Genomic DNA, 10420 nt, shown 5'->3' on the forward strand with positions numbered 1-10420 from the left:
GGTGTCCGCCGGCTCCCCCGCTCCCCCTCCAGCCAGGGAGAGCCCCTTCGGGCAGGGTGCAGCCGCAGGAGCACCCCTGCAGACCTCGGCCGGTGCCCCAGCAGCTCCAGCACTGCCAGACCCCCTCGGGCCAATGTCCCCGCCGAAACCCGGCAGCAACTCCCGGCTCTGGCCCGGCCCTGCACCCGCGGGCGGGCTGTGAGGCCGCTCGGCGAAGCTGAGGATGGAGACCCGCACTGCTTTGCCCTCGGAACTACACCCCTGGGACATGCGGGGCTTGCTTTGCCTCAGAACCGTTATTTGGGGGGGGAGAAACAGGGGTGGGCTATTTCCGCCCCGGCCACGGGCGGCGGCCGGCGCACGGCGGGTTGGCGGGCGAGGCGCCAGGGGGGCAGGCAGGGCGAGGGGACCCGGCCGCGCTGCCGGGCCCTGCCGCGCCGGGCCCTGCCGCTGCCGCTCCTGGGAGATGTAGTTTGTCGCGCCCTCCCGCCCAGAGCCATGGCCGCCCCGTGAGGTAGGAGACGCGATTCCGGCGCCTTTGCCCCCCCACAGCCCTCAGTGGCGCGGCCGCCCGCAGCGCCGGGCGGGGGGGAGGCGGGCTGGCGGGGAGAGGTCGGACCCGCCCGGCCTGCTCTGCCTGCATTGCTGCCTGCACCCCCGGCCTGCCCCCCTGCCTGCCCGCCCCAGCACCCTCCGATCCCTCAGCCTTCTCCTGCCTGTCCCTCTGCCCTCCCCCGGCTGCCTGCCGGCCGCTCTGCCCGCCTGACCCCGGCAGGGCCCCGGTTCCCGCCCTGGCGCCAGCCGGGGGGCCAGGCGGCCGCAGAGCAGAAGCTGCCCCGCCGTAGCCCGCGGCCTGCCGGCCGCCTCCCGGAGGAGGCAGCGTGCGGTTTAAAAGCAGCTGGGGAGGCGCTGGCTGGCCGTAAGCCGCGGGCAGGCCTGGTTCGGCCGCCTCCCGGCGTGTGGCCGCAGGGTGCGATGCGCAACGGCCGCCTGAAGGGCGCCTTACCGCCTAGGAATCTGCCCAGTTTTTATGTTTTCTTAAGAAAAAATGAGGCAAATAAGTAAGAAGGAGCGACCTGAAGTTATCATTTATTGAAAAAGCGTGGTTACCTCAAGTGCGTGTGTGGATTGCTGGCTGTGCTGGTCTCCCGGTGCTGCAGGGACCAGGAAGGGTGCCCAGGGCAGGGCAGGGCTGGGGAAGGGATGGAGGCAGGGGAGGCTGCGAGCCCAGCAGACCCTCCTGGGGCAAGGTGGTGGCAGCAGGTGAGGCCCTGCAGATTGCAGGAGCCCTGGTACATGGCTGGAATGATGCACCGTGAAGCCACGGTGGAACAGTCTGATGTGCCACTGACGTTTTTAGTTGTGATTTGATTTTAATCCGGATACCACGACTGATACATCCCATCTGCTCTGTTGTTATTTTCCAGAGTTTGAAACATGTGAGGAGCTGCCAGAGGAATCACTAATATTTTCATTTCTGCTTTTTTAGGTATGGAGATCTTATATGGCTTTATGTTTTTGACGTTCCTTGAGTTGGTGTTAGTTTAGGGTTCTGTATCAGTGACACTAGAATAAAACAAGTGATTACCCAGGTCTTTTTGTGGAGTGATGTCTTGACTCACCTGCACATAGAGGCTGTAGATGTGCACAGGTCTGAGTGCTTCTGACTTATAACCACTGAGTTTTGTGGCAGTGGTCTGTGATGTATTGTTAGTGCAGCAGCTCTGGCTCACAGTTGTTTCCACTGTGTTTCTCTGCAGCCTTTGGGCTTTGCCATATTACTGTGTTTTCCCATGACCCAGTGGCCTTTCTTTTTTTCTTTAGGAGGAGGGTGGATCCTGTCTTGCAGATGCTCAGCCTGATGTGTCATGCAGCAGGTCCCATGTAGTGGTGGGTCCTCCAGTGACTGTCCATGTGGGGAACATGCATTTTGCTTCCTGAAATATGTGTGCTAAAGCAGCAGCAAGAGACACGTGGAGTGAAACCCCTTTTCTAGCTCAGGATGCATTCATCCATCAACTCCATTTTAAATGCAGTCAAATAACCCTAGCAGCTTGCTGCTTTCTGAGGCCTTGTGGCTGGTGACTTTTACAGCTTTTCAGAAAGTGGATAAAATGGAGTTGCTCAGAAATCCCCAGTAGACAATAACTCGAGTCCCATTTTGTTGAGTAGATGGAGTTATTGGCAAGCTGAGTGAGATGTTCAGCCAAGACAACTCAAGTGGGTTTGTGAGTACCCAGATGCCTGTGTAGATGTTTTCTGGTGCATGCAGGCGAGTTGATACTCTGCCGCTTCATAAGCAAACAATGGCGTGAGTGGCTGGGCTGTGATGTGGTTGCTGTGGTGGACTGGAGCTGTAATTCAGTGGCTGAGAGACCTGGATTCAATTCTGTGCTCCACCACAGACTTCCCATCTGACTGGGGCCCAACTCCTTAGTCCGTCTGGGGTGGTCTGTGTTGCACAACACAGCGTTGTACAGAGATCCTGGGGCTGGTATCAGCTAAAGCTCTGGGACTTGGTGTAGCTCTCCCTGGGAGCTCTTTAGCCCTGCTGAGGACACGAGCCTCTAGGGCTACGTTGGTGACCCTGTCTGCTTGCTCTGGACCCAGAAGACCTCACAGCATTTGGAGCTAATGGTGGATTGCTAGTACAGCACTGAGGTGTGCGATACGGGCAGACCCCCTCTTCCTTTCCCATCTGCAGTAGTTTGATCTGCTTCACAGAGGAGGTTTGAGTGTAAATAGGCTCGTGATTGAGAGGTGCAATCACAGTGAAGAAGGCCACTGATACGTGTGAGAGTGATACCGTTTTATCCCTACCCTGCATAGGAGTCTACAAGTACGTGATGGACAGCTTATGGAGCATCTGTCACAGAGTCTCCATCAGAGCTTCAGGCAGAGCCTAGTGCTCCTGTTTCTTTCTCACGTGGCTCAACACGAGACCTCCTTGCTTGTGAGTGAAGGTAATAGCGACCTTCTGTGGGGCCCAGTCTCTGTTCCCTGTGTTCCCTGCGCTGTGTTTGTTAAGGGAGCTTGCATTTTCCTGGGGAACAAACAATGCCTGACTGTAGATGTGTTCTGTACTCCTATGTGTGCCTTATCTGCCTCTGAAAAGGCAAACATGAACCTTCAGATGTTTATTTGCCTGCATGCTTTTAAGATATCTCAACCTTGAAAGTACAGTGTCTGAGCTTTTTGCTTTTGAATTGAAAACCTCAGTGCTAACAAATGGTGCTTTTCAAATGTGAAGTGAATCCTGCCTTTTTCTGTCCTCCTCCCACTTACTTCTCTTTGCCCTGTGCCCCAGCTCCACCCATTTTTTTCTGCCTTGGGATTTCAGCTGTATTTAATAAGGTCTGGATCAAGATGGAGACCGGAAGAGTCAACAGCCGAAATGGGGAGAAGTGCTTGACCACTGGAGGCTGGTGGCACAGGATGTGGGAATGCAACATGGAGAGAGCAGTGGCTTCCCCGCTCAGTTCCAACCGCAAAAGACACTGTGAGGACAGACCATCAAAAGTGTCAGCTCTCACAGGAAACGTTTTGGATCAAAACACCACTCTTCAGAACAAAGGGAGAATTTCTTTACTTCCCGTCCTTTGTGACTTCAGTGCAGCTACTCCTGGTGGATACACATTTCAGGCTCGTGTCTCAGCAGAGCGGAAATGTTACAGAAGTGTTGCGCTGAATGCTTAAATAATCAACTTGCAACCAAGAGCATTTGCAGGAGTGCACACTGTGATACACATTATATGCCACTTCTTGCTGGTGGGACAGTACCCTGCAATCACACCCCACAGATGGGCTCGCATAACGTTTGCTGAGTCTAAAACTTTTTCTGTATGTAAAAAATGACTAAAACCCCATTTTCAGCATCATACGCCAGATGCTAGCCTGTCTGAATGGCTGAATTCTTGCCTTTTTACAACATGTTGCAAAATTGATTCTGACTGAAGCACAGGATTTATAGCAATTTAGGAGAAGAGTGAAGACTGTGTCTCATGCAGCTCCCACCCAAGTCAGGATTCTGAGGACACCCCAGTTGGGCAGTGCAGTCTATTCAGATCAGGCCAGGCTGGTGTAACTGGGGTTTCATTGAGAAGCATGTAGCCGTCCGAACCGTGCACTGAGAACCAGATTCTGCTCTGATGTGGGTTTTTTGCTGTGACCATCTGGCAGGGGACTTCAAATCTTAATGGTCGCTGAAATTCTGGAGGAAACATCAGAAGTCAAAATGCCTTTCTTTTTGGAGGTGTAACACTACTGACTCATTCGTTCACAGCTGCCCTGACATTTTATCAACAGCAGAAGGGAGCTGCACAACTCAGGATCAACACAGTAAATATTGAATGACAAACAGGTTGGCCATGCCACTGCTTCTGTGTAGTTCAATCTTGGTAACAGAGATCTCCAGTGGTGTCTCTCTGTGGGGATGTTTCCAGAGTGGTCTCTGCAGGGTGAGGATTTTGTAGCTGGGGGAAGAGGAGAGAAGAGGATGCCCTAGCAGGAGAAATAAGGGCATCTCTGAAGAAGCCAGCTGAGCAGCACAGGAGCTGCAAGAACATTTACTTGACTCCTTGTTTCTGAAGAAAGGTCAGCAGCAGCTATTGTGGTGTGGTGGTGATTTATTCAGCCCAGCTGCTGGTGAAGGTTTGGACTAAGCTGTAGGGCTTCCTCCTGCCTTTTGACAGTGACTTTGTTGTTACACATACAGGAGACACCTCGAGGGGGTCAGGCAGGGAAACATGCTTAATTTGAAATCCAGCAGCTGAAACTGTCAGCGCTAGTGGAGCACCAAGCAGAGACCGGAGGGCAGTGTTGTGGCTGCATGCTGCAGCCTTCAGCATCCCCTCGGGCATTTCTCAGCCCCGAAGTTCAGCTCTGAAACATAGGTCGATCACCAAACATACAACTGGTTGGTTTGCTTCAGTGTTATTATGGGCTGCGTGAAGAACTTAATTTATTGGTAAATCAGAGAGAACTGGTAAATTATACTAGATACTAGGATTCATTAGGCATTCAGGCTCCGAACAGGGTAAGTGGGCTTAAAAACCACAAGACAGGTCTTCTGGGTGCATTTCTGTCTGCTCGATCTCAAACATCAGTTGAGGGGGTGTGATGTGCACACGTGTCAAGCTTTCGAAAGCAGCCAGCACTGTGTTTTCAGTTGGGCAGCTGCTGGGATGTGCTGTGTGTGGTGGAAGCCCAGCCTCCACTCTGCGCAAGCGTGGCACCTGCCCGGGGCCTGTCAAACTCCTGTCCCTCAGCAGCACGGACGTTGCTTCTGTCACTCAGCTCCAAAAAGGCCCATGTAGGTCATTCCTGAACTGTGTGGCACTGGTAGGCTGCCAGGCGCTGTGCAGCAGATGAGCTTGTCAGAGAGGCGCAGGGTGGACATGCTGAGTAGAAACAGATTGGCTAATTCTTTTTTAATTTCCATTTATTCAAGATGCTCCTGCCCCGGTCTGTGCCTTTAGAAGTGTGACGCTCGTCGGTGCTGGGCGCGTCCTGCTGCGGGACGGGCAATATCATCACGCAGCCAAGATGGTGGCATTTAACTGGAAGGTGAGGATGTTTCACATTCACAAAGGAGGGAATTTCTGCTTTTTCAAGCAGATGCGTGTAAGATGTGGTTGGGTGGGTCCTGTGTTTAAAGATGGTTTCCTTGCCAAGGTGAAGGTTGTTTAATCACCACACTCTCTGCACCTCAGGGACAGAGGACTCGTTGTTGTTGTCTTTTCTTGCCATATGTGCTTGCACCTTGTGCACTGGCCCCAGTACTTGCTGTTGGGGCCTCACACTTTAGACCCGAGCACAGCCACTGGTAGGCAGGCTCTGCTCTGCTTGCCTCTGCTCCTCCTGGCTTTCCTCTTTCCGGGCTTTTCTCAGGCTGGTTGTTCTTCAGCTCTTTGTTACTGGAGGGTGCTTTCTCCACTATGTCTTTTAGGGTATTGGGGCCATAAACACTCAGCAGGGTTTGTGTGTAAGGCACAGAAATGTTTGAGCAAGTACTTCATGCATTAACAATTTTAACATGTTAAATCAAACCATTTATCAGGAAAGCAATGCTAACCCCAAGCCTTGGCTTTACCTTTCTGGTGTTGCAAAGCTGTGGTTTAAAGAGATTGCAACTTTTAATATGTGGGGAGATTGACAGAGGATGGTGATTTTTTGCAGAATTAGAGGGGAGTGGCCTGATGTCAAAGGTAATGTGCGGCTTGTAGAGATCAGTGTTATAAAAGACCCCACTTGAGCCTCTGATTTGTGGACTTTAAGGGGACACACTAACGGTGTGTGGATACCAGGCTTTTTCTAAGTTCAGTAGTTTGACAATGGCCAAACAGCTTTATGAGGTGCTGGAAGGCCTGCCAAGGGCGCAGGGGGGCACTGGGAAGCTTGCTGAGGGGAAGCTGGCATTGTGAACCTGCTGTGCACCCCTTAAAGACCAGACCAATCCTGCTGGCGAGGCAGCCCTTTGAAAAGTGGCCTGGGAAGTTCATGTGCCTTCAACATCCTTCTGGAATTGACATCTTTCACTGAGTGCCGGTGCCATTCTCATTATATTTGTATTCTGAGTTCAGTGTTAGCCTTTTGCATTTTATTTTCCACTCCATGTGTACTTACAGTAGCATGCTTTTATAACATTGAAATATGTTGTGCAATTTCAGTGGTTCCAGGCATTAAAAACTCCTGAAACTGAATCATTGGAGGCTGTGGGTCTTTTACTTTTCTTCCAGTTTAAAGGCATTTATCTATACCTTGCAGATCTGGGGAGGTTAACTGCAAAAATATCATGGATTAAAATTTCTAGGAGCACAAAAGTGTCTTTGGGGATCATATCCAGTAGCTGATATGCATGGATCCTTTGCTCATGTGAGAATTGTTCAAAGTTTCCACTTTTACAATTATCCTAAGATACTCAATTCTTCCCCCTTTTCAGCTCCAGATCATGCCAATATTCCATTTGCTGTTAAACAAGCAAAAGCCACAAAGACCTGTTCAAAGGGGCTTCATATACAAACTTGAGTGAACTTCATTTTGTCCTTTCCCCTAGATAGTGATCTGCCTGGCTTAAAGTTTCCTACAGAAAAAAAAAGCACGAACAGAGGAGCATTACCATTGCTTTGAATAATGCTGTTGCTGTAAGGAAGCTGTATAGCATCCCTGTAGATTAATTTTTAATTGTCCAAGTGTTCCAGTAACTGCTTAAATATATTATTTTGCATTTCAGGCTTTGGAGAATTTCCCATTGCTGATGTACATTTTGGCAGCTAAAACATTGATTCTTTGCTTAGCATTTGCTGGAGTAAAAATGTACCAGAGCAAAAAAATTGAAGAAAAACTGAAGAGGGAACGTGAAGAGAAATTGAAAACAGAAGTGGAGAAGAAGGATGATTGAAGAGTCTCTCAGGTATAGAATTTATTTGACATCCTGGTGTTCGATAATGGCATTGACATATTAATCTCATTATGTTTTGACTTGGATGCATTTGGATTGTGCAGTTTGAACTATCACCATTATCCGAGTTCTTGTAATATTTGTCTCCTGTGATGTTTCAGTGTATTTGCACACCCATATCGTCCCTATTCTTTGTAGGAATTGCAGTTACCACCAGGAAACTTGGCAGCCATGGTTCGTGATTTAGGAGGTCTTAGCACAGTATTCCTTCTCTGCTCTTAATCTCCCTGAATTTTTACACCCAACCAATTGCACAGGAAGTCCTGATGTGTAAAGAGATGGTTAAATTGGGCAAAAAATACATGAGAGGCATGCCAGACAGGATGACACAATAAGACCACTTGGCCTTAGGTCACATAATTAAGATAGAAAAGAATCAGCCATTCCATATTAGTTAAATACATGACAAGTTATAGATAGTTTAGCTGGAAGCGCCAGATCTTATGCCTTGGAACTTCCCAAGGTAACAGATATGCTACAGGTTATGCTATGTAACATCCACCACATATATTCCACTGAGAAAAATTGACATCTTTCTGCATAAAAGAACAAAATGAACGTTACAAAATTTGTTAAAGTTTTGGGTTTTCACTCCCCTTGTGCTGAATTCCTTCCCTGTTTTCAAAGTTTAAGCAATCGTTGCTTTATTGGATCAAGTCCATTAGCAAAATGAGTACTGCCTAGTGCTAAGATTATATTCCCCGACTTGTTTGGTATGTGATTTTTGTATCAGTTCATTTCACATCTCTCTGTTCTGCAGCAAAATGGGAATTCTATTCCTGCCTGCCCTTTGTAAGCTCAGTGGGAGTTTGATGTAATGTTACTCTTTAATAAACTAAAAAACTTACTTTCCCCTATTGAGGTCATCACCTCACATATGAAGGGAGTTTCAGTTTTTAGAAATGTTTACTAGTTTTGATTTCAGACCTATCACTTTTATTTTGTGCAACAAGGATTGGAAATTGTGACTAGGAATGGGGAAATAACCATGGGAACGAAGTGGTTCATTCACATAGTAAAACCAACAAAACCAAAGGTGTTCTTTAGTCTCCTGTTTACATCATATTGAGGACTTCTCTCTGGGCAGACTTGTGCTATTTTAAACTTTTATTTTAAATTGGATTTGCTAGCCACTGGAAAATGCTGTGAGAACACTTCTTGTGTTTTTGCAGAGTAAGTCAGAGTAAGTTATATGGAGTTTTATTGCTAAACAAATGAGAGATGGGCTGCCCTGTGAGGGAGCAAGCCTGCTGCTTGTAATGAGGAGACCATACTGTGCTGTGTGTGCAGCGCTGGGCCCAGGGGAGTTCTGTTTGGCAGAGTCCACAGCCCAGGGGATTGCTGCACCAGGGCAACGAGCTCATCTCACAAGGCCTTTGTGTCCAGCATGTGATGCTGACCTCGTTGAATGACTGGCATTAAAGCATCTCTGGTTTCGTGAAAAATGAACCTACTTGCCCAGTCACCCAGTGTTGCTCACCAGAGGCCCAGTCCTTCCTAAATTCTGCCATCTCTCGGGCTGTCGGCCATGTCTTTTTGTAATGGGATTGTGAGGAGGGGTGAATTCTCCTACCCTAAAAATGTTCTCCTGTGTCAGCACCGCAGAGCTGTGATTAGCTCCAATTGCAGCGTGCCACATGGGCAGGCAGATTTAGCCCATGTGCTGCCAGCATATCATGCCTGCTGTTCTCACTGCTGTTTCCCCACCCTGCAGATTTTCTGACACTTGGCAGCTTGCATTGGATTCCTTTCCTGGGAGAACGAAGCCTTCCTGTAGATGAAGGATGTGTCAAAGGAATAAAACCCTCAAGAGTAACATTCACTTAAACTGTATCTCAAATTTTTATATGTACAGCAAAATATCTAAGCCTCTATGCAATAAAAGATCCTTTGTAAAAAAAAAAAAAAAAAAAAAAAGTAATGGCCTTGGTTGCTGCTTACTCAGATGCTACAGTCAGAGCTGCAGGGGAGGCAGTTTCTTAAAGATTAGCTGCAAGGAGGTGGCTGGTTTTAAAGGGAAAAACACTCTGAATCCATCATGGGTGTGTACAAGGTTCACAGACAGAAGAAAATGGGGAGGGCTCTGTGCAGTTTTTTCAGAGCAACTGCTTCCTGCAAGGGTGTAAATCTGAGACTTGTGAGCCCTTTGTTGAATCCAGGTGAACAAAGAAAGGAGCTTTTCCGGGCAGGTCTTTCTCAAACCACTTTCTGCACCTAGGACTTCCTTCGATTAAGGCATATCACAGTGTCACCTGTGAGGAAGTTTCATGCTAGGAGGTTTATTATATTGCTGTGCACAGTATCTGAGAACTGTATATGGCTCTCTTATTTACTACTCAGCCTACGAAGCAGAGTGGGTTTTCATTACCATTGCTTGCTATTCCTGCGCGTGCAATAACACCAAATCCTGGAGGGTAAGCTAACTTGGTCATGGTAGGTTAATCAACAGAATAGATTTTTTTTCACAGAAATAAAGGCTTAGGCATGTGTAGCAGTGCCAAAAGGTACGTTTGCCTTCACGTTTCCCTTCACGTTTCCCTTATAAAGCACTTCCTAGATCCTTGTGTCTTCTGGCAGTTAAGGTGAGGCTGAGATCGGACAGTGGAGCGGGGGGATTAGGGGAGAGGTGGCGGGCCTTTGGAGAAGCCTTGGGAATCCAGCAGGATGTGGGAGGCCTCTGGGATGGCTCGCTCCTGCCCTCTCCCTGCAGCTGCGGGCTGAGGTGCCTGCTGTGGTCCCACCAGCACAGCCGCTGCAGTGCCCGTCTCGCAGGCACTACCTGACGTAAACTTGTGTGCAGCTGATAGGGCTGATGCTCAGAGAGCTCTCACTGTGGTGGAGTTACTCACCGAGACCTGCAGTGATTTTTAAAATCTCGCTGTTCATGCGGTCACCTTGGTGACTGAGGAATACAAGTACTGCAGAAACCCATTCCTGGGATAGAGCGATATCCTTGCTGCA

General features: G+C 48.8%; 1 protein-coding gene across 6 annotated transcripts; it reads left to right on the plus strand.

Annotated features, from left to right (window-relative positions):
- Nucleotides 1-370: 370 nt before the first annotated feature.
- SMIM11 (small integral membrane protein 11) lies at nucleotides 371-9287 on the plus strand. Of its 6 annotated transcripts, XM_074814303.1 has the most exons (5): nucleotides 1444-1489; nucleotides 2830-2963; nucleotides 5450-5565; nucleotides 7232-7411; nucleotides 9174-9287. In XM_074814303.1, the coding sequence occupies exons 2-4, from the start codon at nucleotides 2858-2860 to the stop codon at nucleotides 7397-7399; spliced, it is 390 nt and encodes a 129-aa protein (XP_074670404.1). In that variant the 5' UTR covers nucleotides 1444-1489; nucleotides 2830-2857; the 3' UTR covers nucleotides 7400-7411; nucleotides 9174-9287. The 6 variants fall into 6 exon arrangements, with proteins under 6 accessions (XP_074670406.1, XP_074670407.1, XP_074670404.1 ...); XM_074814305.1 differs by lacking the exons at nucleotides 1444-1489; nucleotides 2830-2963 and adding an exon at nucleotides 371-514; XM_074814306.1 differs by lacking the exon at nucleotides 2830-2963 and having other exon boundaries at nucleotides 1428-1489.
- Nucleotides 9288-10420: the final 1133 nt, after the last annotated feature.

This window comes from Strix aluco, chromosome 2 (genome assembly GCF_031877795.1).
Source record: "Strix aluco isolate bStrAlu1 chromosome 2, bStrAlu1.hap1, whole genome shotgun sequence".
Lineage (NCBI taxonomy): Eukaryota > Metazoa > Chordata > Aves > Strigiformes > Strigidae > Strix > Strix aluco.

Bases quoted from the DNA above. Each gene is read 5' to 3' on its own strand.
- SMIM11 (XM_074814301.1), top strand. From the start codon at position 5,119: ATGTGCACACGTGTCAAGCTTTCGAAAGCAGCCAGCACTGTGTTTTCA. The intron at 5,312-5,449 runs GTAGGTCATTCC...CATTTATTCAAG, and splicing joins TCAGCTCCAAAAAGGCCCAT to ATGCTCCTGCCCCGGTCTGT. The intron at 5,566-7,231 runs GTGAGGATGTTT...TTTGCATTTCAG, and splicing joins TGGTGGCATTTAACTGGAAG to GCTTTGGAGAATTTCCCATT.